Source organism: Pseudopodoces humilis, chromosome 19 (assembly GCF_049639895.1).
Source record: "Pseudopodoces humilis isolate 2021_Gansu_Grassland_sample_001 chromosome 19, ASM4963989v1, whole genome shotgun sequence".
Lineage (NCBI taxonomy): Eukaryota > Metazoa > Chordata > Aves > Passeriformes > Paridae > Pseudopodoces > Pseudopodoces humilis.
This window is the reverse complement of record NC_142218.1, coordinates 10,271,740-10,298,987: the sequence shown is the minus strand read 5'-3', so window position 1 is coordinate 10,298,987 and position 27,248 is coordinate 10,271,740. Positions and strand designations below refer to the sequence as shown.

The 27,248-nt window shown below is 45.4% G+C and overlaps 1 protein-coding gene and 1 long non-coding RNA gene across 2 annotated transcripts; one reads left to right on the top strand and one right to left on the bottom strand.

Annotated features, from left to right (window-relative positions):
* Positions 1-6,925: 6,925 nt before the first annotated feature.
* LOC148182820 (uncharacterized) lies at positions 6,926-10,753 on the top strand. Its single transcript, XR_015774151.1, has 3 exons — positions 6,926-7,051; positions 9,544-9,656; positions 10,652-10,753. It is a non-coding gene; the product is annotated as an uncharacterized LOC148182820 (long non-coding RNA).
* HRH3 (histamine receptor H3) lies at positions 7,631-11,430 on the bottom strand. The gene is made up of 3 exons (XM_088064548.1): positions 11,217-11,430; positions 10,758-10,924; positions 7,631-9,905 (listed from the first exon to the last, which is right to left on the bottom strand). The coding sequence occupies exons 1-3, from the start codon at positions 11,428-11,430 to the stop codon at positions 9,027-9,029; spliced, it is 1,260 nt and encodes a 419-aa protein (XP_087920674.1). The 3' UTR covers positions 7,631-9,026.
* Between the last annotated feature and the right edge of the window lie 15,818 nt (positions 11,431-27,248).

The window sequence follows — 27,248 nt, the reverse complement described above, 5'->3', positions numbered from 1 at the left end:
ATGGGGCTCACTGTCCAGCACTGCACTGCCAGTGCACTGTTGTGGAAAGGGCTTTGGTGTGAATTAAAACTCCACCCTGACACTGCTAAACTTCATCCCAAAGTTAATGTGTGCCTGGCCTTTGGGGAACAGCTCAGTTTTCTGCTTGTCTTCCATGCTGCAATTCCTAGTGCCATTCCCCAGCAACTAACTTTTCTATTATTTAAATAGGGATTAAATGTGCCTGTACTGTAGAGGCCTGTAAAGACTGCAGTCATTACTTGGAGGGGAGTATTGTTATTTGGAGGGGAGATTATATTTGTATTGCCAATAATGATAAAATATCATTTTGCAGCTCCCGATAACAGAACAAAGCTCCTTTCAGGCTGTGCTCTTGATTTTTCTCTAAGCAGTTCTGAAATTTATCATGTGGTATGTGCCCATTTTTCTGAGTCATAAAACCTAGTTGGTGGGAGGAGAAAGGCAGGGAGATTTTCATCAACCTTATTTTACTGCTGAGATTGTGTTTGTCCTTCATTTCCCCACTAAGAGTAATTTTTCATCTCCTCTTTTCTGATCGAAATAGAATTGTCCAAGGAGTCCTTAACAGCATCTGATTTGTCATCCATAGGGTTTGGGTTTTATCTCTGTCCTTGTATATATAAAATACAGCTTTGACTCCTTGAAGTGTGCATTCCTTGCTCAGCTCTCTTCTTTGCATGTTGCTATATTGTTATGCCAGGTGAGGATGTGTATTTGTGTATTTTATACACATTTCCTGACTGATGAGTGAGAAGACCAACCATACAAATCCATATAATTATGGTTTAATAACTCACTCGTGTCTGCATGTCCCATTTCAGTCAGAGGGTTGTGGTTGGTTACTTTGTTACAATCCATTTATTCTGGTGACATTCAATTCATTTAATTGGAGTGAGTGGCATAATGCAGTGGTGACCTGGGCTCAGTCTGTTGGGCTTTTAACCTGACTGTAGCACTGCAGCAAACTCAAATGCTGTTATTTTATGTCATGATGAGTGAGTACAACAAGACACAAAACATGAAGAGCCTTGTGCTTATTCACATACGCTGAAAATGTTTTGTACAGACACAACCACCTTTTAAAATGCATGTTTAGAAATGCACTTCAGATCCAGACTTATTAAAACTGATTGAAAAGTTGAAAATGAACTGCTGAACAAATTGTCTTTTGTTATTCAAATCCTACGTGGGGCCTTTTTTTGTCTTTGTAACTGGAGAAATCGATAGGCAATGTGCTGGTAACAGTCAATATTTCAAAAAGCATCTGATGGTTTGGGATCAATTTTTGCATATGGAAAAGCTTTGTCATGGATTAAAGATTTCTCATTTGAATCTTGGCATTTGGGTTCTCAGTGTTTGATTACCTTTGAGACTGGAACATCGTTTCCCACAGACTTGTGAATCCCCACCCAGTGCTTCCTTTGTACCCACACTAATCAGCCGTTGACAGAAGTTCCTATTCCCTCTCTAAATCCAGATAAATTAATCTTCCACTAAAAGTGGAAAATGCTTATGATGAAAAATATTTGCATGAGGCAATGGAATTGCTAAAACACTGGTTGTCAAGAAGACATCTGTGATATTATGGATGAAGTATCCCTATTTTGATTATCTTATTCATGAAATCATACTGGTTTGTGGTTCTTCATTTCCTGTTGTTTTCCTCCCTTATAAATCAGAAAGATGAGTTTGGGCAGCTAGAGTACTTTGTCCAGACAAGAAACACATTTATCACATTTAAAAAGTAACCTGGTAAAATGTCACTCTTTTAAATCAATATTTTCTTACTGCGTGGCTTTAGAAAATGTTTCTTCTCTTCACTTGCCGGCCCCCACAGCAGACATGTAATGGAAGTTTAAAGCAGTGGTGCAAACAGACAATTATTGGGATGCTGAGCTTTGTCTAAGTAAACCAAAATCTGATAACATTAAATAACTCCAGAGCCAGGAGCTGTGGGTTTGAAGCTTGCCCCACCATGTGATGGCTTGGGTGCCACATGAGCTGCACTTGTGCCCCTTGTATCTATCGACCAAAAAAAATGTATTTTATTTTGGCAAGCTAACACATCTCTGTTTCTAAATCAACCAAAATTTTCCAGCTTCATTAACTAATTTATGGCCATTAGGAAAATGGTTTTGATGGATGAAAATTTCATGGGTTTAAATATTTACTTTTTTTTCAATTACAGTACTTTGTTTCTGAGTGATTTTTTTAGTCTTCTGCTGGTAGAAACTGAATCATGGGAGGCTGAGGTCCAAACTTAGCCAGGCTTGGAAAAGCCCACTGAATTTCAAACATTTTGAATTAAAATATCTGTCTGGATTTGGACCCTAGAAACTTGCAGAGTCACACAGAAACTGTGTGGCAAGACAGGTGACCTGGAATTTAGGAAATAATGCTCCAGTATCCACTTTAACCTCTTCATGGAACTGCAGTCCATGGCAGTGTTTAGGAGCTTTAGGAGACATCACTCACATCTCCTATTTATTTTTAAGACATTCAGAGATTCTTTCACAATAGATAAAACTTAATCTGTAGATGGATACCAACAATTGCCATGTGAAACATGTACAATTTACTAACTGGTGCTACTAATTGATGTAATTATCACTAATTAAACATTCTAAAGATAGTGATTTTTGTAATTGTTATTCAATGTCTTGAAGTGGCTTATCAACAAGAAGCCGATCAACAGAACAGTTCTAGAATTGTATGTTCAGACTAAATTAAATTAGTGCTAAAGAAATTATTTTCCTAATGTATTTAGCCTGAAATAAAACTGATATCACATTTAGCTAACCAGGGCACTTGATGAATGGATGCAGAGTAGAAGATTTGCTTTTAATTAATATTCAAGCTAAAAAATCGCTATATGCCCTCTTTAATGCCAGGAAAGCCTGAGTGCTCATATATTAATGAAGAAAATAATTGCAGAGGGCCACAAATTGATTGAATAAAGAAGGAACTTGTTCAGATTTTCTCCGAAAATGCTATGCCCATTCTGGTCTTTCAGTTAATATATCTGCTTTTTCAAAGGCAATTTGATAGATTCTGTCAGCACACAAATACCTCTTCAGTCTGTTGTAAAAGTGGCATTTAGGCCAAATGAAATTTATGTTCTGTGTTCTTCTGTTGTGAAGGAGGCAATTCTGATTTGATAACTTGTTATGCCACTGTTGGGAGTGGTTAATATTGATTACAAATATTTCCTATTTACAAATGGTGACTGGAAGGCACTTTTCTGAAGTGGTGCACAGCCTTGGGTCCCAGTGAAATAACTGCTGAGGTGAAAACATGGTTATTAAGATGAGTCAGTCATAATGACCTTAAATTCCTGATTTCCCCAGCTTTTAGTCATTTGTTCAATACTGCTGGAGCTTCTCTCAAGAGGTGAGTGAAAGAAGGTTGAACACCTGGGTTTTTTCAAGGGAAATCAGTGTAATCCGTGTGTTCTCAGGGATTATCTCATTTTTCAGGTTGTCACTTCATGGTAGAGGACAGGAGCATGTGGCACTTGTGAGGTGGGGTTTCTAAGGTATTTCAGCTCTTTATGTCTCTGAAATAAAGACAAAATATTCTGCAGGCTTCTGTCTGCATGAGCTCTTCCCAGTGAGAGCTTCAGGAAGGATGTGTTGGGCATTTTGCTCCTCTGCTGAGGTTTTATATTGCCCTGGTGCTGCATTCTTCCAATGACAGTCATCATATTTGACCTCAGTCTTTTCCTTACTCTGGAATTAGCTGTGTGTCAGCATTCCTCTGCTTGTACAATTCCATAAAGTCTTCTGCAACCTTCATTTTGATTAAAGCCTTTACTAGCAGCAACAAAAGATCTTCTTCCTTTCATGAAAGCTCTTGGATAACAGCTTAATTCCCAGAGCACTGACCATAGGTTTCATGAAAGTATTACATGTATTATTTTATCCCTGTATATTTTGAATACAAGCTGTATCAGAGATATTAAATGGTGCTTTAACCATAGTGGTCTATTAAATATGTGCTTTTTATAGTATAAAGTATAAATTATTTTTATAATGGAGGGTGATTTCTCCGCTTGGTGAATCTGTCTTCAATTCATGGACACTGCAGGGTGTACTTGCAGCCTCATATTCAAGGGTTTATATGAAACCCCCATTATTGTTTGTTCTTCAATAAACTTCTAAAGCTTCTAAAGGCTAAAGCTGTGTGTGAGCTGTTAGTTAACAGCTAAAAAATTTGCCAGAACTGTTGTTGCCTGCCTAGCAGAGAGCTTGCTGTTTGTGAATGCTCAGAGAGATCTTGAATGAGATTATTAACTTACATTGCAATCAGTTTTTCTTCAGTGTTAATTGTGCTGCTAAATCCTAGGATATTGTGTTAAAAATAATTCCAAAGTCAGTGTCACATCACAGACACATTTTTGTGCTTAAAAGAACAGCTGTTTAAGTTGTGGGTCCAGTCTGCATATAAAAAACTCTGGTTTTGTCATGAAGCCTTTACAACCCAGCCAAAGGTCCTGCTTAGTACCTCTAAGTCATTAAAAAACAAACAAAAAAGCAACCATCAATCAGGTTGTAGCATTTTAAAAATGGGAAAATAATCCTGTTCTTCCCCCACAGAAGTGCACACATAGCTCTACCTATGATGTTTGGTACTTGGATTAAGTATTAGCTCCCTTTTGCACCCAGACTGTGCAAGCAGCTTGCAAATTATGGAGTAAAAATGTGGGGCTTGTAAATAAGTAATGCTCATGCATCTTTAGCAATAAAAATGGTGCTGATTGATATTCCTGAGCTTGCAACAAGAGGTGCAGGAACAGAGCTGGATATTTTTGCCTTTGAGGTGTTCACAAGTGTTCCTCCCTTGGGCAGTGGTGGGTTTGTTGAAGTAAATGCCAATGACAGTTTTAAATCTCAATAAAATGGTGGTTCTGGGTTATAGGTGAGTCCTTTCACCCTGAAGAATTCCTGATGGCTTTTCTAAAGCCCCATAATTCCTTAATCCTGCAAATGCAACTATATTGACAGAAAGTTGTTGTAAGGAGGAAAGGAGGAGACTTAAAGGTTGAGGGAACAGAGAAGTGCTTTGAGTTCCCTACTGTCCACAGGAACATTTGTGCAATCTCGCATGAAAGGCTGGCTTTGTGGTGTCAGAAATTGAGAGAGCTTTTCTCTTTTGTAGCACTCATCCAGGGCAGCTTGCAGAGATTTTATTCCTGTCTGCAATTCTCACATCAGAAGGAAATATAACACTCCTTATTGTGCCTCATCTATTTGCAGAACAAGTTCAGTAGAGTGCAGGAGGTCTGTTTTAGGACCAGGTCTGTACTGATGTCACTGCTCAGCAGCTGGGGTTGTGAAAAATTAATCCTCCCTCATAGAAATCATATTGTTAAAGTTTTTCTGGCAAGGATGTTAACCTCTGGTCTTTCCATCCTAGTTCTGCTATGAAAATGAATGGTCATTTAGAAACCATTAGCATTCTTTCAAATCAAAATACAATCACATCTTGCTAATTTCAAAGCCTTTTCCTCCCAACAAATCTCATTAATTATCACAGACAGGTGTTTTGCAACAAAAGCTCCTTCTTGCATTCTCTCTTCTTCTCCAGCCTCCTAGTTGAGCTAATGAAGCTCCAATGATGTCTGTGGAACAATGGAGCAATTTCTGTAACTGCAGGTTGGAGAGAACAAATAAGAGATGGTAATTGAGGAAGGGCCAGAGGAGAGGCTGCGGGAGCAAAGTTCCTCTGCCTGTGTAAAGAGATCTCTCATCACTGGTGATTAGGGAGGAAGCATTTAGAGAGACAGAAAGAAAGTAGCTGTGCTTAAAAAAAATAAAGGTTTTTGATAGTTTATTGATACGCAGATGCTGCTGTAGGAAAAGACCACAGACCTCGTTAGGGCAGCCTTTATTTCCTCGAGTTAATGGAGTGTTGGTTGGTATCGAGAGAGGGGAACTGGCATCACCTCCACACTGCTCCTGTGGGAAGTCACTTATCCAAAAAGCTCCCAGGCATGACTTGCAGCTGTGTGAATGCTGTTTACCAATGCTCCCTGCATAAATTGGATGTTTCTCTCTGGAATTAGCCAGGTTTCTTATCTCTGTGGAGATGTGCTGTGGAAATGAAGCCTATGTGCCTCCCCAAATATTTGAATCATATTTATAATTATAGCAAGTCTTCCTTCATGGTTGTTGAAAGCAGGTCCTGCCTGCTTTGCTTACACCTAGACAATAGGAAAAGGTGTTTTTTTTTAGCAGGTATGGTAAATAAATGATACACAGGTGTTTTGCTGGGCTGGTTGACAAGCAGCCCTGCCTTCTCTAGTGGTTATGCATTTTCACAATTCATACTGGATTATGCCTAGAAGCTCCCTAGTCCCTGCCTCTTCCAAATACATCTAGACATTTATATTCTGAACTCTGAAAATCAGCAGAATTCAAATACTTTTTAAAGCATATTTGAATTAATCATCAGCTACTCTGAAACTTTAGAGCAGTTCCCAAGGTTTTCAGTATGAAAACCAGGCTCAGGTGTGACCTCATGTCCAGGCATAAGTAGTTATTTTTCCTTTTTATTTGGTAAAGCAAGAGCTCTTATTTCAGGAAGGAATATAAGTATCTTCCCTGCAAAATCCAACAATGAATAAAATTACTTTCAGCCAAGTGTAGGTAATTCTGCCCACATGGAAGTCAGAGACCATGAAAATAGTGTTCAAAAGGCTCACAAAGAAATATATCCCTTTCTACCCTGTGGGAGAGGAAGGTGTCACAACAGGCACGTTTTTCTATCAGAATGAATGATTTAGTGGTTCCACCTCTCCTGATGAGCAGCTGAAGAGAACCACAGCTGGAAACTGGTGCCTTGGTCACGTTTTGGCTTTTTTAAGTAGACCAGTGGGGTTTGTAAGTTCCAGGAAGAGTTATTGCTGATGGAACCTCTGCAGATCCCAGCTGCATGAAACATGCTCTGGAAAAGACCAGAAGCTGGAGAGAATTGAGTGATGTGCACTCACCACATCCTCAGGGGGCTGTCAGGAGCCTGCTCACCACAGGTAAGAGAAACTCAGCTGTTCCAGGAGCTGGTTTTTCTCTGACATGTATATCTGCCTCCTCAGGCAAATCCATAGGTGTTTTGCTTCCAGCTGAATTTTATAATTTAACAACAACAATTTACAATTTTATAATATAACAACACCTTGTTCACCATAAAATATTCAGCAGGCTTCTTATAAAAATACTTTATTGAAGTTTTCAGAGGGGAGCAGACACAGGGAAAGGTACAAGCAGGTTCAACATTTATCCTGTCATTTCATAGCACACGTACTTTGAGGGGTGTATTTTAACCCATATATAACAGACTGACAGAACACATCACAAATCTGAAATATCACATACACAAGACAAGACATCATTTAAAACCTGACTTCAGATGACAATACTGATCTACTTGACAAATATCACTGAGATACAGTCAGATGCATTTTCTTTTACTCATAGCAACAGCCAAAAAGCAGTTTGCTTGCAACAGCAAAATGTAATTGGCAATCACAACATCATAAGCTTTTGGATACTACTTTACAACATTTGGGTTTCTATTTGTAAATGTAGTTCTAAGACTCAGGATCTTGAGCTTCCCTGTGCAATACTGTTAAATACGAGCATTTGCCATGGCAACTAATTACTTATTTGTGTTACTACATCACTGAGCAGTGCCAGCAGTGGAATTAATCTGCTTTTTGGTATTACTGCCTCTGTGCCCAAAGAGGCTGCAGAACAAATGGGCAACTGTGATGAAGCGTGAGATGGGAAGCAGAGCCATAATGCCCAGGATTTTACTGTGAGACTAAGGCTAGAGCCCTGGTCTCTATCTGTGTAATTAGTTGACAGCTCTAAAAGAAATTTAAAATTAAACAGTAAAATAATTGATGCTTGTGTTGACTGAATCAGTTCAACCCCAGGTCTCCAATGAAGTGAGGTATTTTAAAAGAATGCAAGGGTTCTGAAACCTGAAAAATTTAAGAGGTCTGAAAGGAACATTAAAAAAAGGAGCACAAAAAAACCAGCACAAGATTTGTTTCTCTCTGAGCTTGTCATTCCCTAACACAGTGCCAGAAGAGTATCTTTAAGGTCCTGTAGAAGAGATTTGAAATGTCTTTTCTGACATCCTGAGTCAGACTCAGGATGGAGCCTGTGGAGAAGCTGGTACTGTGCTGGCACCTTTCACACAGGCACAGGAACCCTTTTCTAGGGGCCTTTCAGGACCTGCTCCCTCTGCCTGGCTCTGGGCAGAGGGAAGAACTCCCTCGGGAGCCCTGGGCAGGGTGTGGCAGCACCCAAAGGAAATCAGAGCAGTTTTGAAGCAGGGAGGGTTCAGGCAATGCCAACAGCACACTTCAAGATGCTCAATGCCTCAGAGCCTGGCTGTAAACTGCTTAGGGCAGAGATCTGTCCCTTCTTGGGGTGTGGAAGGAACACCTATTGCACCCCATGAAACAGGGATCCAGATTATGGCTGCAGCTGCTGTGACAAAAATGATAAATGAGATGTTTTCCTTCTGAGGTTTGTTCTTTTCTTTCTGTATCATCATCTATGTGTAATAGGTGTGAGGAGAAAATGCTCCCATTTATGATAAAGATCAGGTGTGCTAACAGCTAAGCTGTAGTTTAGTGCACTACTTTAAGCTATATATTTATTTTTATTACCTATTTTTTTTCTGTTTTGAGTTTATTGGAGTAAAATGCTGGTGCTGCTCAGGCTGACTAGGTGGCAGCAGAGCTCTTTTGTGGCACCAGCAAGTGGTGGACACAGATTTCACCACCTGTGCTTAATGTCAATAAACCCCTTTATCCTTCTTTGCAGTGGGATTTTGTTGTTGATGCACTAAAATAAGTTAATAGTGGGCTCTCTTCTGCCTTCCTCACCTGCTCCACACCACTGCTCTTGGGTTCTTCCAAGGAAACAAGATCCATTCCCGCAGCAGAAGTAAACCAAGGCTTTTCTCATCCTCACACTGGGCTGGCTTCACTTTCAGTAGTTCTGAAGGGCATTGTGAGGCTGAATCTTCAGCTTCTTGGGACAAAGGAGTTTAATAAAAGCCCTTCTGAAGCTGGAGTGGCAGAGAGGGTAGAGGACAGGGTTGACAGCTGAGTTGATCCACAGCAGCCAAAAAGAAGTCTCATACCAGAACTCAGAGATGCACTGGCCATGGCAGCCAGCGCGGATGATCATCAGGAGAGTGTACGGTGCCCAGCAAATCCCAAAAATGCCCACAATGATTGCCAGTGATTTGGCCACTTTCTTGTCTCTAGAGAGCCTGAAGCGTTGAGTTGTGCTCTGGGACATGATCTTCACCTGTTTCTCTGAGGACAGAGTGGAGGCTGAATTTTTACAGCTCTTTTTGTTGCAACACTTGGGTTTCCTGGAGCTCTCTGAGCTTGTTGCCAGCAGGTCTCTGGCATCCAGGCTGGAAGTGGAGGTTGGTGCTTGAGCTTTGCTCCTAGAGAGGTCGAGGGTTTCAGCTGACTCCTTCTGCTCCCACTTACAGCATTTCAAAGAAAGCTTTGCTTCTGGGCTCCTTTCCATCTCTTCAGTGAAGGACTGGTTGTGCACTTCGTGGAAAACATCCAGCCGCATTTTGGTGCGCTTCTGTATGTTCAGGTAAATGCTCAGGTTGAAAAACATCACGCTGATGAAAGGGGTGAAAAACTCCAGCGTGGAGGCTGTCATGAGGAAATACCAGTTGTAGAAGAACTCAGCGTAGCATTCCCCGATGGGGATGATGCTCTGGCCTGATATGTACTCCCAGCTGATAATGGCAGGTCCGTACAGCAGGAATGCCAACACCCACACCATCATCATCTTCAGCACTGCTTGCCTGGTATTGCCTTGCTGGGCTCTGTAGGCGACCTGCAAGAGGAAAGCCTTTTCTTACACACAGTCCCACACCCCAGCTGGCTGAGGCTCCTCACAAATGGACTATTAGCATTCCTGGTAAAGTTGCTAGGCGATATCCCAGCAGTCCAACAAATTGATATGCCGTAGGCAACAGGAGCAATTGCTAGATAAATCACACTCTTACAGGGAAGATTTAGAACTCTCCTTTTACAGCTTCAAAATATGGTGTCTGCTAAGTGGAAATGTACTGACTTGGCTGGAGCCTGGCAGTTGTCTGCACCCACCACTTACCTGAGCTGTCCCCAGCTACTCCCTGCAAGTCAAGGAGAGGGACTTGACAAACTCCTGGGCTAAATCTGTGTTGTTTTTGTAGTCAGGGAACGAACAGTAGTGGGTCAGATCTGCCTGTGAACTGCTCATTATCTCCTGCAAAAGGCCAAGCATTTTGGTCTCCCACACGCTCAGAGACCTCACCACATTCCCTGCTAAAGCTGGCCGTGCAATCTACTGCTGTGCTAGCCAGGGAGAAGCTGTGAGTCTGACTGCAATCCACTTGTTTGTCCTGGGGATAATAAGCTCTTGCAAGTTAGTTAAAAGTCTGCTTACCTGGCTGGCTTGCTTGTACACTACTATCCTGTCACCTGGGAAGGGAACACCTGCACAACGGGGACTGAGCCTTAAGTGATTTAATTATGCCAGGAAAACTAATCTGAAACCACAGCTGAAATATGTATTTGTGGATGATTATTGCCTTCCAGGCTGAAAGATCCGTCATTTCTGGAGGATTCAAAGAACTTTTAATTATTGCACAGAATAAAGCAGGAGGAGAGTTATGTCCCTCTCAGCTGCCATGACAGGACTCACCGCTCTTGTCACCGAGAGGAATCTGTCGTAGCTAATCAGTACGATGTTGAAGACCGAAGAGGTGCACAGCAAGTAATCAACCACCAGCCAGAGTTTGCAGAGGCTTCTCCCGAAGATCCATCTCCCCGTCAGCACATAGGGCACGTACAGGGGGATGCAGAAGGCACCTGCAAGCGGAGGGGTCCGTTCCCGGTGGGACTCGGGCTCTGCCCGGTGGCCGCCCCGAGGGACCCGGGCGGGTCCTTCCTTCCCTCTGCGCTCCCGGACGGAGGGAGCGGCCGGGGGGCAGCGGGAGGGGAGCGGGGACTGCGGGAGGGTGTCGGGGGCAGGAGCGGCACCGGAGGGGCGGCACGGCCCGGGGGCAGCAGCCGGAGCCCCGGGAGCGCTGCCCGCCCCGCCGCCGCCGAGTTGCTGCCGGGCCGTGCCGGTGCGGCGGGCGCCCCGCTGGCGGCACTTTACCTACGAGGAAATCCGAGATGGCCAGGTTGAGGAGGAAGAAGTTGTTCTGGGTGCGCAGGCTGGAGTCCGCCACGAAGGCCAGCATGACCAGCGCGTTGCCCGCCACGGTGACGGCGATGAGCAGGGCCATGAGCGCTCCCAGCGCTGCCGTGCCCGCGGTGGGGAAGCGGCCGGCGGCGGTGGCGGAGCCGTTCAGCGCCCCGCCGCCCCCCATGCCCCGCCCCGCCCCCGCCGAGCCGCCGCCGGGGGGCTGCTGCCCCTCCCCGCCCCGCCCGCTCCCGCCTCCCGCCCCGGCCCCCAGCACCCTCCCGAGCAGTCCCGAAACCCCCAGAGCATCCCTAAAGCCTCCCAAGCCGCTCTGCGTGCTGCGAGAGCATCCCTGAGCGTCTGCGCATTCCCACGTACCCTCTCAGCCCGGGAGCGTGTTTCTACTACTCCAGAACATCCATGAGGATCCACACATTCCCCTCTCAACCTGGTAGCATCCTTGCATTACCCCAGAGCGCCCCTGAATCCCTCCCAGAGCGTCTTCTCCCATTTCCCTTCCTTTCTCAGCCCTGGAGCATCACTGCATTACCTCAAAGTATCCTTGCTACCCCCTAGAACATCTCTACATTTCTCTTTCCTCTCTCAGCTCAGAAGCATCCTTGTATTCTCCCAGATCATCCTTGCATTCTGCACAGAAACATTCCTGCACCTCTCCAAAGCGCCCACCATGAGTTTATTGCTCCTGCCGTGAGGTCTGTGCCTTAATAAACAGTAGTGAAGGCAGAACTTCATTTGCCTTTTAATCAGCCAGGAGGGCTCCCTGGGCAGGTGGAACATAGAGGGTAACGATTTTGCCTCTGCTCCTCATGGGCAGCAGAAGGAAGAGGTTAAGCTGCCGTGGTGCAGGCAATTCTTGGTTTGCAAACCAAGAAGTCCTTGTGGCCCCAGCTCCAGCTCCAGGGAGTTGATTACCTCTTCCCTCTTCCACCACTTTTTCACTCTTTACAGCTAAAAGGAGTAACTTTTGTCTGAGGACTTGTTTCAGCTGGTGATTCTGCAGGATGAAGTTACCTACCACTGCACAACCCCTGTGCACGGTGCCTGCTCCAGGCAGCAGGGGGGAAACATCCTCACAGGTATTGTCACAGGGGCAGGATCAGTTCTGCTGTCAGCACCTCTGGAGAACAGCACAGGGATGTGCAGAGCAGCAGCTGCAAAACAGAGACGGGTGCTGGCTGGAGACCCTGACTTTCTGTCTATTCCAATAAGTTGTGAGGAACAGAGAGAACATAGGCAAAGCAAGAAAACTGTGAAACAAGCCTGTAGTTAATGCCCAGGGGGTTTGCCACGTTCTGATTGCTCCAAAAGCTATTTTCACCTCAGGAACTATTCGAGCCTCACAGAATTCCTCTTCAAGCACACCGCACAGCCTCTGTCCTGGCAGCGGCGGCTGCTCCTGCCGGGAGGGGCCGGGAGGGCTCTCTGGGATCGCCGTGAATCATTTGCAGCCGGCAGAGCCTCGCCGAGCCTCGCGAACACTTCTCAGCCCTCCCGCAGGGCCGGCCTTTGTGACACCCACCAAAGGGTGGCATCAGCAAGAGCCATCCCCATCCTGTCCCGCAGAGCGCTGGCTCCGTGTCACAGCCGGGCTCGCTTTGCCCAGCCGCGCTCACCGTGAGCCCGCAGCCGGGCGAGCCTGCAGCTGCCCGCACGTGTGTCCCCTTCCTCGGGGACACAGACGAGTGTCCCCAAGCCCGGCCGCTCCGGGGATGGCTCAGGCTCCGCTGCTGCCGCATCCCGACTGAGGATGTCACTGTGGGCTCGCGGAGCTGAGGATGCGGCGAGCCAGAGCTGCCCCGGGCAGGAGAAAACGCCTTGGAGATGCTTCGTGCTTTGGGGGTGATCAGACCTAACCATCCACCTGGCTGAGCCGCGATTTCACCACAGCCCAGCTGGGCAGCCGCAGCAGACAGGACATGAATTTTATGCCCATCACCACAGGTGTGATGGAGAAGCAGTTTTGTAATTTTTTGACGGCTGTGATGTTTAATGAACCCACAAACCACTTTCACTGTGCGGCTGTTTGTGAGCTGGTGTTATTTGTAATCTCCAGCTACTCAGTCAAGCATTAGTATTCATTGAAATGATTACAAATTCCACACGATGGAGTGTGTGCCATGCAGCTTCTATCCCTAGGAGCAGTTTGCTGTTTGTTAGCTGTCATCCATTATTCAGCATTTTCACCATCCGGATAGAAAGCAAAGCTCCTACTTTGTACCTTTGTACCTAATAATTTATAAAGTGATCCAATACAATGTGGACAAATCACAGTTATTGTTTATCCAGAGTAAATTGCCAGGATTGTTAGATAAATAAGAGGTGATAGAGCTCACATTACAGGTTTCCTGATCCTGATGTTTCTCTCTTGCTTTGGCAGACAGGACAAGTGTATTTCTAATGTATTTCAGGAAATGTGCCATCTTGTTAATAAAGGAAATCACACAACCTGTATTTAAAGCCAATCACACTCAGACATGCAAGCAGGTGGTCTGACAGCTCACGTTTGGACCTGGCTTACACAGTACATATGTGTAGATATCCCATATGCTCATGAATGCTCACTGAGGTTCATATAGGGTGTTCTGATCACCCTGCATCAGGCCATGGGGTCCTCTCCTGGGCAGGGAGATCTCTGCTCAATCCTTGTGGATCTGTACAGTGGAACCATCCCAGATGGTCAGAGCTGCAGCTCAGCTCCCAGCTCTCCTGAGCCTCATTCTGTTTATTCTGAGGTTGTGCCTGAGAAGCAGGAGCTGGGGGTGGCAGATGACAGGATGGTTCAGGCTGAGATTTTCCAGGCCAACTCCTCTGCTGCAGCAGGGTCAGACACAGCAGGTCGGCCAGAGCTTTGTCTGGTTGGGGTTTGAATATCTCCAGGAATGAAGACTCCATAACCCCTCTAGACAACCTATTCCAGCTGCCCTCCAGACTGCCCTCACAGTCAAAAAGTCTTCTCTTGTCTGCACCATCTTGCCCACAGGTAGCTCTCTACAAACCTAGAACTAGGAGGATATGCACAAGCTGTAGTTTTTCCATTGCTTACTTCTGTCCCATGGAGCCAGATTGTCTCTGAAACAAACTTTAAAGAAAGAGATTATTAAAAAAACCTCTTTGTGTTCATGTCTTTACTGATAAGAGTTGAAAGTCCTCTGGCATTCACACAAGTATCTGTCACTATGAAACCTGTCCCTTTATTTCCTTTTCTTTTGCCTTTCATTGTGGGACATGTTTATTCTGCTTGGAAAATTCCCTTTTTTGATATCCCTTCACAAGTTACCAGCACACATGGGTGAAGAGAAGGGTAGTGTGGCAGAGGAAAGAGATTCCAGAGTGGCTGAGGGCAAAATCTTCAAGGAGCCCTTGAGCTCCTTCTTTGCCAGACCCCCGAGATACAGCACAAACCCTCAGTATAAATATTTCACTTGTAGCACCAACGAGTAGGGCACAGAAAATGCCAGGGGAGCATTTCTCATGCTGGAGATGCCTTTGCAGTGAAACTCTTTGATATATATTTCTCTTAAAAATAAACCAAACAACAACTTGTCTGGCAAAACTCGGGGAGCTATCGGGACTGAAAACCAGCACGGCATTTCAAACCTGGCTGGGACATGATGAAATCCTGGTGATTTGCTTCATCCAGCTCAGCCAGATGTCAAAACAGCTTCTGCTGGTGGCAGAAGGTCTCTTCCTTACCATACTGCAAAGTTCATAATTGAGAGAGTCTGATGTCAAACAAAGATGATGATGACCAGAATAATCCTTGAAAATGCTAAGAAGTAACCTGGGAGCCAGCTTTCAGAAAGGTGAGAGGATCTAACATCTCCATGCCCAAAGCAACATGTGCTGAGAGCTGCAAATGGCCACAAAGCCACCGTGTTCATGAGAAGGATCACAAATTCTGGAGAGGAACTGTCCCCATCTGGGCACAATGTGTGTCCACTCAAAACATGTCCTGTACCTTTCCACTTCTTTCTTCTCCTTCCTTCTTCCCTCTCCTTCCTTTGTTCTTTGTCTCCATTTCCAGCTATAATCTGCAAAACCAACTCTCAAAGCTTTAAAAAATGCATCCTTTAGCAGAGGGAGACTTTTCATAGTTCATAGTCTTGAACTGCCACGACTTCTTTTGGCTTCTTGGGAACAAGCTCCTTAAAATTACAAATCGCCTTGTCACCACAAAAAGTCATATTTCTATACTTGTTCAATCCAACAGCACTTTTGTGAACAGGGGAATGCTGAGTTTAATGACTCTGGGGGAGGAAAACACCGCAGAGCAGGATGAGTAATGCCATTAGTAATGAAGTAACTGTCTGATCAGAGTTCACACCTGATTCTTGTCAAGGCCAATTCAGTATTGTATTTTGAAATGAAAATTTCAGAGCACAGTGGGGAATGAAACCAGAAGTCATCTTGCATCTGTCAGCTTGGACTGAGTTGGCAGCTGCTGTTCAGAACGATAGATGTTTTCTGATAGAGACAGCAGGGTCTGAATATGAGGATGTGAAATCCATGTGCAGCTGCTACCAACCACACTAGAAGCATTTTGCCACATGGAGGAGTGAATGTTAAAGCTCTGTTGAAAAAGTATCCATTAAATTTGGGGATGGTCCATCCTGATGGATCCCATCAGGGGCTGGTTTAAGAGGCAAGACTGGCTTTTGTTTCTAATACTCTTAATGGCAGCAAGCAGTGTGGGTAAGGAGTGACAAAAAGAGATTTGGGAAGGACTAAAACATTTCTAATCAAAGCCAGCTCTGTTCTCAGGCAGATGGAAAACAGAGCAGCTGTAGAGAAATGAGCTGGGCTTCTCTGGGCCATGGTGCAAGCTGTGGCACAGTGGGCTCCTTTGCATTCCATCAGACTTCATAAAACTTTGGGTCACTAAGCAATTAGAGGGGGAGAGTTTAAGCCCATTTGTGGAGTCTGTGGATGTCTCCAGAGCTACCACCAGGTTCTCATGTGAGGAGACCTACAAATGTCAGCTCGCTCACTTCCTGCAGGAGCTCATTGGTAACCTTATGTAATATTTAACAGACTTCCTGGACTAATTAAGTATATTACTTTATATAGTAACTAACATATCTCTAATACGTATCAAAATTTAATTCAGTTTAATTCATTATTGCTGCTCAACATGGGCCCAATTCTCTTTCCCCTTATAAAGATGCAAATCTGTGAATTCTTTGTGTGCCTCAGGGAGGATGATGGAGCCCTGGGTGTGCCTGATCCCTTGCAAACACAAACATAGACAACTTTGCTCTCATCTCTGCCCAACTTAACTGAACCAAGAGTTTCTTCTGGGTCATGCCAGGGCAGTTGAGAGAACAAGCTGTCCCCAGAGGCTCCCATCAGGTGTCTTATAAGCTGGAGGGTCCTTCAGGCACTGTATTTGAGAGATTTTTCTGTAAGCCAAAGCTTGTATTTTGTGTATGACACTTCATCCTGAAGCATATGTGGTTGTATAAGAAACATGGAATAGAGGGAAACACATTTCTCTGGAGAGTAGAGGGCAAACAAATCTCTGAGATTAGGAGAATCAGCAGTCTAGCTAACTTTATCTTGTTTATTTGGCCTTTTGGCTTCTGTGATAATGAAAACTGGTGCCCCCAGGTGCTGGGCAGTGTCTAGGAGGGGGCTGAAGCCTGTTGTTACTCTCTCCCTCTCCAATGGCTCCTGTGAAATGATGCAGCATCTGCCCAGGCCCTTTGGGCAGCCCTCCTTCACCAAGACACCATCTCTGTTATCTCCCTGGAGATGCTGCCATTTCAGGCAGGAATTTCAAGTGTTTGTGTCTCTAAAAGCCCTCTCGAGGTTTGAGGTCCAACACTTAAGCATCAGTTATCAAGTACATTTTCTTCAGAGAAAGATGCCCTTCCTAGGGAGAGGGTAACACATCCCTCTGTCCTTCCAGCCCCCATCAGCTCTGCCAAATTTCCTGTCTCACCCCTGTCAGCCACTGTGGCCACTTCTCCATTTCTGAAGGGGCTGGATTCTATTCAGCTCCCCGGTTGTGAATTTGCTGCCAGAGGGATGCTGCTCCCCCTGCCTGCCCGTTGCCTTCCAAAGCCTGCCCTGCAGTCTCCAGATCACTCTAATTAAGAAAGACCTTCATCTGTACAAGGATTTTCCCTGACTCCTGGCTTTTCTCATAAAAAACCTTGTCTCAACCCCATCTCAGTCTGCTTGAGACAATGCCAAGCCTGCCCTTAGATCTGTGTAACAAAGGCAGACGGAGAATGTATTTCCTATTAAGCTGTGGTGTGCTTAATGTATTCCCTTCTATTAACGACTGCTCTGGGTCCTGATCTCTGATTCATCATCTTTTCATTCTTTTGATGTTCATTATAAGGCAGCAGAGACTAACAGAGAGTATGCCAGGCATCCAACTACAAAGGCATGGGGAAGAGGAGTGAAAAGGGACACAGTGACAGGAGGAAGATGAAGCATTTAGGAAGCATCAGTTCACTGCAGGAAAAGCTGCAAAGATGCTCAGGATGTTTCTGCCTGTGCTGTTATCTACTGCCTTCCTCTTCCAAGCCCAAATCCGTGTTGCTGAAGCTAATTTAACCTCTAGAAAAATCATTTGGAATCAGATTTGTGCAAAGATAGTACAAGGCAAAGGAAACAGAGCCCTCCTGGGTCTGGAGAGCTGAGACCTCCAGCAGGTCTCTTTATTGGTCTGGCTGGAAGCAAACAGGGTTTTAGCAAATAAATCCATCTCATCAGCCACCCTGGGCTTTGCTGAGGCTTCTGGCCTGAAGAGAAGGAGTTTGCTGTGGCTGTAAGTAACAGGATTCTCCTCTTCCTGACTGTGATGATGAGAGGGATCTTCTTGTGAAAGCTGTCTTGGGGGACTCCAAATGCTACAGAGCTGCCTCTGGATATCACAGCTGCTGTGATCTGAGTTCAGACATCCTGGAACCAAAAAAAAATGGGAAAAAGAACTGAAAGTCCTTCCCTCTCCAATAATCACATCCTGCTGGTCCTGACCTCTGCCTAACCAGAGTGCAGCCGTGCTGGAAGGAGAAGTTGGAGACAAGGAACATTAATCACTTTCAGTGTAATTTAACGGATTGAATAACACAGGAGCTGTAGAAAACAAGATGTGCAGGAGCTGGGTCATCCTTCTGAAGGGTGCTTGCTGTCATCCCTCTGGCTGTTCTCTGCCTCAGCACAGCAGGATCGCTGGTCAGATCCAACACCTGCAGGATGATGGTCAATCAGTGAATTTCCTGCATGGTGTGGGCCCAGAGAGTAGAGAAGCAAGAATTTGGGGGATGCAGAAGCCAGATCTCCTTTTAGGCTGCATGAGAAACTGCACCTGCTCATCCCAAAACCAGTGGCCACAGAAACTCCTCTTACCCTTTTGCTTCACACACATCTCCTCCCTGTGGAGGCTGAGACACATAGCCCTAGCAGGGAGGGGAAGCATAAAATCATTCCCACCTGTCTCTTTCCTTTCTTTTACAGGGCCTACAAGACACTGTGAAGCTTGAAAATCAATGTCAACCACACAAAATCCCTTAAATCCCTCAAAACTTTTGCAGGCAGTATTATCTGATGAAGGTTGGGTTGGTGCTTGGCAGGTGGAGGATTCCTCAGTAATTTGCTTGGAAAAAGAGCAGAGTAGCAAAAATAGGAATGAGATGCAGACCTGAGCACGAAGGGAGGGTGCTGAGTGTTCCAGTGGTTATACAGCTCCCCTGGAGCTCAGGGGCATCTCTGGTCACTGCAAAGAGGGAGTTCTTCTGCTTTCCAACCAGATGTTGAAGGAGACAAAAGGCAACGATGCCCCATGAGCAGAGAGGTTCTCCCTGGAGCTGCCACTGGAGCTGTGGCTGGAAAAGCAGAGCCAGGACAAGTGGGAATAGAGGAGGGGACCTAACTGGAGCCAGGTACCTTCAGCATCTTCCTGGTGGCTAAAAGTTTTGGCAGCAAGTGAGGAACTGGGATATTCACCTTCCCCACCACACTGCCACCTCCTCCCACAGTGCAATTTCTCTTTTAATCTCCCCTTGTTCTGCTCTGCTTTAACTCCGGGAGTGAGGTGCTTTGTGGGAAAGGCTCTGCCTGTCATTTCAGGTGCAATTTCCCTTCATCCTTGCTCTATGCTGTCCATCAGCATTGTCTGACAGCATGACATGGTTCATTAAAAAAGGGAGGGATCAGGTGCAGGATGAATTTTCCAAATAATTTTGCAAACAACTCTGTGTAGAGGCACAGAACAGCTTTCTGAAACAGAGTTAATAATTCCAGTTGTTAATAATGCACCACTCACAGCTGATGCTGTTCCCAGCACCCACAGCCAGGCTGTGCAGATCCCACTTGTTTGCAGGCAGGTTGGGAAGGAGAGAGAAGTGATTCTGAATAATATTTCATGTGACATGGCATTTAAGAATATTATGGCATTGTTTCAAAACACTTCATGATTACTAAGCAATCTTGCCAGAGATTGCATGTATAAAAATGTGCTTATCTGTTTCTATAGGTTGACTTCATACATGTGGTCTCCTCAGCTTTTCACAGCACTTTTTGAGCATTGGGACACACCACAGACTTCCCCAAATTAATTGTGCAAAGTGCACAGTGTTTTGAAAAACAGTTCCTAAATAGATACTCGGTATTGAGCAAGAAAGGTAAGCGATTGGGAAAGCACATGAGTTGCTATTTACAGCAGCTGGATTTCAAAAAAGTTTTAGCATGTTACAATCCCTCTTGAAAACAAGCAGGAAATATTCCACAATATTCCTTTAATTCAATTATCATGATTAAGTTGGGTTTTTTAATGACACTGCTTTTACTACTACCTGAAGTGGACCTCCTGCTCACTACCCTGGCCAGCAGGGCTGCAGAAACATGGCATGAAGGGATGATCAGGGCTCATGGAGCTTCAGGGATGTGGTTCAAAGAGCTTTTTTATTGCTCTGCTCATCTTCAGAGCTCTGGTTGCTGTGTGAGGCACTCAGCAAGTGTGGAACAGTGGAAAAAACAGTGCAAGGATGAGGAAGAGGGAAGCTTGTGTCTGTAATGGTTCACCTGCAATTATCTGCCATTGTGCATTCTGTTCCTGCTTCTCATTAGCATAGAACCAGGAGAGTGTTTAATTGCACCACTGCTCTGTCCATGGCATTATGTGCAAGCAGCTCAGCTCAGCTTTGTGGGGCTGAGGAGTGATGGATGAACTGCCCTGATGGAGATCAGGAGGGGCAGCAGGGCACAGCTGCTGGAGATCAAGAGGCAGAATACAAACTGCAGGGTGCTGGGCACCAGTCTGAGGTTGTACAAGTGCTGCTGTGAGCAGGCTGTTCTCTCTTCTTTCCACTGATCACTTGGTGGTGGCAGAGTCCCACATCCCAGTTTGCATCCCAACGTGTTTTGCAATGCGAGGCTAATTTTCCAAAGCATCCACGGCTGGCTGTGGGGACAGGGAGCTGCAGGAGCCTGGATTTGGGATTGCACACTCCTGGCTGTGCCTCATCATCCTGACCTGTGCATGGTCATTGCACAGTGACATTGAAATCCAATCCTGCACAACGACAGCAGCTGCGTGGAGAGGAGAGGAAGGAACAGAGTTGTGCTCTTGGGAGTTGTGTGAGGAGGACTGAGGCTGAAGAATGCACTGCTCATTCTTCAAGTGTTCAAGTCACAACTTGAAGCAAAGAGGCTGTGTAGCAGTGAAATGTACCTGGCAACAGCTCACTTTGTTGATGCACTTGACATGAATTTGAGCTGCTCTGTGTGGACCAGCCAGAAGTGGAGGGAAAACTGCCCAGAATTTACCTGCAGTCTGGCCTCCAGCACAGGGAGAGATGCTAAAGCTGTCCCTGTCTCCATCCCTGCTCCTGTCAGCTGGGCTGGAAGCTCAGCTCAGGTCCATTCTCCCAGGTGTGGTCCCTGTGCACAGGCTGAAGGTGAGTGGAGTGCTGAGCTGCTGAGCTGGCTCTGTGCACACACCCAGGTACCAGGCGATTTCAGAGAGTCTCTGGCAGTGCTTTGGTGCCATGAAGTGAGGGGTGAGGTTTCAAACCAATGCTCTCTGCTCTCAGCTGCCCTCTTCCCTGCAGGAAAAGGAGTTTTTCTGTGGCCTGGCTGGATCTGTGCTCACAAGCTGATCTGACCAGTGAGGAGGATAAAATCAACACTTTTACTTTGGCATGTTAGCCCGAACATCCGAGTCACCACACAGCTCTGCAGCCACCTCATCTCCTGCTCCCACTCCCACAGCCTCTGTGCTGGTGCCCTGAAATGCTGCCACCAGCATTAGACATAACAGCGGGCTTAATTAAAGGGTGGCAGCCTGCCAGCATCCAAGAGGCAGAGCTGAGCTGGCTGCACTGCTTTCAAAGGGGTATTAAAAAAAAACCAACAAAACACACTGGGAAATAGCAGGGCAAGCCTTGTCACACTGATGTTGCTGTGGGTCAAGCATCTGTTTTGCCTCAGGTCCATCCCCTGGGAAGAGGAGTGGAGCAGGGGCTCTGTGGCCCCTGACCCTGTGGCTGACCCCACTCCCGGGGTGCTCACAGGGACCCTTCCCAGTGGGGAGCACAATGTGATGCTGTCACATCTCCATCCTGCCCTGCTGGACAGGGAGATGGAAAAGTGGGATCCCCCCATTTCTGCAGGCTGGTGTTGAGCTGAGGCATTTATTCCCTTCTGTGATAAAATGACATAATACATTTCCATGGTTATCAGAGATCTCAATATCTCTGAGTTAGGGATGGCATCACCTGAGCTGTGTCCCAGCCCTGCTATGGAGCTGTCACAGCATCTGCCCCTCCATCTGATGGTCTCAGTGCAATCTTGATGCTGGATACTGACAATCCATTCCTGGAGGAAAAAAGCACTTTTGCATCTGGAACCAAGTGCCAGCAGCTGCACAAAAGCAGGACAAGGACGGACCCACTGTGGGAGGAGAAAGGTAAAGTGCTCAGGCCCTGTGGCACATGTGCTTCTCAGCTTGAGGCAGATAACAGACAATACCCTGGTTATTGGAATGCATTTAGCACTGTGCAATGCCTGGTTAAAGAATAGCTCTTCCAACAAAAAAAGAAAAGACCAGAGAAAAAGAAATCAGCCTTTAGCTTCTGAGTCCTCACTTTGCTTCACCCTCAGGATTTGGTCCACTGTGTGTCCAGCATAATTATTAAGCAAGTTCTGATGGAAGAATTTTATTTACCCAGCCTCAAAAAGGAAGAAAGGAATCTGTAATAGTGGATTAGATTAAAAAAACATAATTTATTTCCCAATAAGTGCTTTAGATGTAAGATCAATGGCTCGAGGCTGATTGATAGGAGCTGTTTGCAAAAACCTTAGATCTAATTGTACCCAGGCAATCACACAGACTTTTTCTTTGACCAGTAACTAGACACCATCTCTCTTGTGCAGATGGGGGAAGGGACCAGAAAATAGCAATACTTTGCACTGGAGAGTTGCTCAGCAACTGTCCCATATTATTTTTGAGTTATCCTTGAGCACAACCTCTTTTCTCTTTCATCTTCATGTAATTTTTGTTGCTGTTACCTCTCAAAAAGACAATGTTTAAAAAGAATTGCATCTTCATTTGCCACAGTATTTTTCTTTTTTTTTTTTTTTTTTTTAATATTTTTTCCCTCAAGCACAACCAAAGCCTGATGACATCGGGGAAAGCAGTGCATTACTTTGCAGAGGAGAGGAAATTAATGTCCACCTACTCTGCTAGAGCCTTTCACAGGGTATTGGAAGTCAGAGATTTAACATCTTTTTCTGTACATGGTCCACAGATGATATTTAGAGACAAAATAACTGTTTAACTCTTGCCACCAAGCAGCCACTCAGCTGGGTTTGGGCAGGCAAGGTGGTGTTAGAGCTCCCATTTTGGCAGCCTTTGATTAAGAAATGGCATTGGGGTGATTTGTCAAGGAAGGAGAGTGCCAGGGCTGGGATTTCTCACCAGGCTGTAATTCCAGCTGGAGCTTGGCATGGAGAACATTACTCTACAGTCCTGATTTGGAAGGAGCACAACATCTCATCCACCAGCTATTATAAGCCCTGCTGATAAATTCCTTCATGTGACACAAAAAGTGATGAAACCCTGAGCTGCTCAGCCTGAACCAGAGCTGCCTCCATGCTCTCTGCATGACACACATCCCTCGTGGGGCCCAGCAGAAAGGAGCTTCTGATTATTGGGGTGCATCTGGTCCTTTTTTCTCATTTGTTTTCTGCTATTGCCACACACAGAGGGAAACAAGAGTTTTGCACTGCTTTGGTCTCTCCTTGGTACCACACAGAGAAGAAAAGCAACAAGTAAGACACCAAGTCCCCGAAATAGATTAAAAAAACAAACCCTTAAGAAGCATAGTGAAGAAAATAACCCAAGATTTTAAATGACATTTGCAAATATGAGTCAGGAGCATCTTCTGTGAAACTGCTGCCAGCTACCCAGACTAAAGATGGAAGGATTCCAGCAGAGTCCCTGCTCAGGGGAAACACACACCACTCCTGAGGCAAGGAACAGCCCAGCCAGGGGATGCTCTCAGAGGAACAACCAATTTCATCACTTCTCTGCCTCAGAGTAACCCTGTTAGGCAATCCCTCACCCGGGCATGGGGATTTCTTCTCACACTCCTTCCCCCGAAAGCAGCTTGTTTATTTTGCTGGTTTCAGGAAAAACAAAACCCTGAAACTTTGCACGCAAATTAACCCCTGAGGCAGCAGAAGGGAGCAAATTTCTAAATCTAGTAAAAATCTCAACTGCAAAGTTCTAAAAATAGACTTTTCTTGCCTCGGGAATTCTAGCCTTGCCTTATGAGTCGTGGTGCTGCAGATTATTGCATTCATAATTTAAATGTTGGATGGGTATAAAATTACTGGTGTGGGAGTTATTCAATTTCTGGTAAGTACATTTACATTAAATAGTGGCTGCACACACAAAAGATAGGAAAAAGTCCTTCCACTTCTGTTTGCCTGAGGCAGTGAGAGCATGTGCAGCCTCACAAGGCTGCTCTTGTGAACAGATAATGCTTGTTTCCTAATAAAACCTGAATAAAGTTTACTCTGGCTGAAAGATCACTTGTGTCACCTCTCTTGGCATAGGGCTGCTCCAGACGCATCTCTCTCCGGGTTAGAAGAACTCCCAGGGTGATCTGAGCACTGCCAAGGATGGGTGATGCTTTGAACTAAAAAAAAAGATTGATTCAGTGTAGATATTAAGGAAAAAAATGACAATGAGCCTCGTAAAATACCAGAACAAGTTGTCCAGAGAAGTGATGGATGTGATGGATGTCCCGTCCCTGGAAGTGTTCAAGGTGAGGTTGGACAGGGCTTTGAGCAACCTGGTCTACTTGAAGGAATGGACCAAAACTTCTAACCCAAGCTATCCTATAATTCTATGACTAATCTGAGGAAATCCTATGATTCTATGACGAATTTGAGGAAATGTGAGGCTCATTGGCTCCTTCCTCACCCCACTCCTTCCTGCCTCAGTCTTTACTCCTTCTGCCTCCATGCTCCCACAGAAGGGCTGTTTTTCCTGGCCTGTGCAAATCCACTTCCCAAAAACCAGTGGCTGCATCTGGAGAGCCATTGCTGGACCCTGCTTGAGCTGCATGTGAGGGGCTGCAGCAGCTCCAGCCCAGCTGCACCTGCAGCAAACAGCCCTGGCCATCCCACAACAGCAGGTCAAGGCTCCTGGGGCACTTGATTGCCAGACAGCCTGGGGGTTTCAGTGATTTCTCTTTTTTATTGATGCTGTTTTAACTCAGAGAGCGTGAGCCTCCCAATGAATCACATCGTGGTCAATTAGAAGTTTCCTGTCCGTCGTGCCTTCTTGGACATTATTCCCAGCAGTGTAAATGCCATGCTTGGAGCCAAAATTGAGCTCTGTCAGCCAGGGAGAAACCCTCACTCAGTGTAAACAAGGAGAGAGAACTTGCAAAATCCCCTCCAGAATGGCAAGGCTGGAAAAATACCATTGTGCTTTTCATCCAGAGCGGCCGCGCGCAGGTAAAGCGGCTTCTCCTCCTTCCAGGTTCCCATCCCTGGAGACAAGAACCCATGGAAATGTGAACCCTGGGCAGTGCTGCAGGAAGAATGGTCCCTCGTTGCTGGAAGCCTCAGCAGGCAGCCAGCTGGCAGGGCTCCTTCCTGCTGCCGTGGGGCCGGATGGCCGGGAATGTGGAGTTTGGGAAACGCTGGCGTGGCCAGCCCAGGCAGGCAGGCACTCTCCTGCCAACCCCCAGTGCCTGGATTTCCACCCGTGCTCTGGCTTCAGGACATCGTTTATTTTGCATGGAAATGGGGACAAGTGGGGATTTTCACCATCAGGGTGAGCTGCAATCTCCACCAACCCGCCTTCGTTGTTAGAGGTATCTGATTTGACACTTAGCTTTGTTAAGGTAAAAAAGTGGATTTTCTTTGGACTGAATCCACTCTTCTGATACCCAGTATACAAACAGAAACCAAAATGATTCATGGTACTTTAATACAAAATAAAACAAACTCCTTCCTCCACAAGAGAGTTCTTTCTTTCCCTCTGATGGCTGTTCTTCCACCTCATCACTTGTTTTCTCCCATTTTCTGAAAGAGCTTCCTTGGACAAAAATAATGCTGATCATGTAAGACGGCATTGTGAATATCAATGAAGGTTTCTCTTCTTTTCCTTCTGCTCCCAGCTCCTTCTCTGGGCTAAAAGTAAATAGAGTCAGCTGTAGCTGACACAGAAGCTGATGAGGGAGGCACATTAGTTTGTCTGCCTGTCGGGGATTTCTTGTGTAGCAGCCTTCAGATCCAGAGCCAAGCTTCCCAACTCCATCTGGGACAGGATCTGGGACAGGATCTGATTTTTTTCTTTTTGTTCGTGCTCAAATATCTTATTTACTTCATTACCTTTTTTTTCAGGGTGGAATTTCATGATGAGACCTTTTTAAAACCAGTCTGTACATTAGCATAATTTATTTTGGGAAAGTTGAGATGCTAATTTTTAAGCACAGAAAATACAGTGGCACTGTAAAATTAACCTGGATCTTGTTTTGATGCATATGTGTGAATTTGTAATTACTAATTAGTTTGTTCTAGTGGTTGCCTAGGACAAGTGGACAGGACTTTGTTATAAAGTGCAGGAGACAATTCTAGCAAGTAATATGTGCATATAAATATTTGCTGTATCAAAGGTGCTAATTTTACTGAGCAAGAGAAAATGACATGCTAAAACAATCTATATCAGTAAACACAGCTGACAGACTGCTTTACACAGTGTGGGTTTTTATCTTTCTTCCCTATATTCATTTTTTTCTTTTTGTAAGTGTTGCTAGTTGTCACAAGTCACAGGGTTAAAATCCAGGGATTTTTTCGCAAAACTGCAGGGCTGAGTTGTCCTGACCCATTCCTGGGGTCAGTGGGTGCCTGAGCTCTCTGCTGCATCGTGAGAAGGTGGCAGCCTGGGTGTCAGGGCAGCTGTCTTTGTGCTGTGACCTCTGTCAGGGGGGCACAGTGCAGATATGCCACCAGGAACACTTGGGAAATACATGTGCATGCCACAGAGAACAGTTCTTTGCTGTCCCTTCATCCACAAAGCCATCAAAATGGAGGGGGAATTGGTGCTGCCTCAGGGAAAGCCTGTGCTGCTGAAACAACAGTATTGAATTTAGTGAATAATGAAATTAAATTAGCCAACATCAGTAACATCTAACCTGGGCAGTAGAAATCTGTCTGACCTGGCACAGGGAATATCCAGAAGGAAATATTCCTTCCACTGTTGTCTATGAGGAGCTTCCCTTCTCTCTGCCTCGTGCACACCCACCCTGCTCAGCTGCTTCCCTGAGTGAGATCCTGGTGACAGAGGGAAGTTACCAAGGAAGCACTCAGACAGGTTAAATTTTACTCCCACGTCAATTCTGACCTTGCATCAATAAGTATAATTAACTTCTATTGACTTGAGTTTCCAGAAAGAAGCCTCACACGAGCTGCTGAATTGATCTACTGACATCATAGAGGGAAATGTGGTCCCAA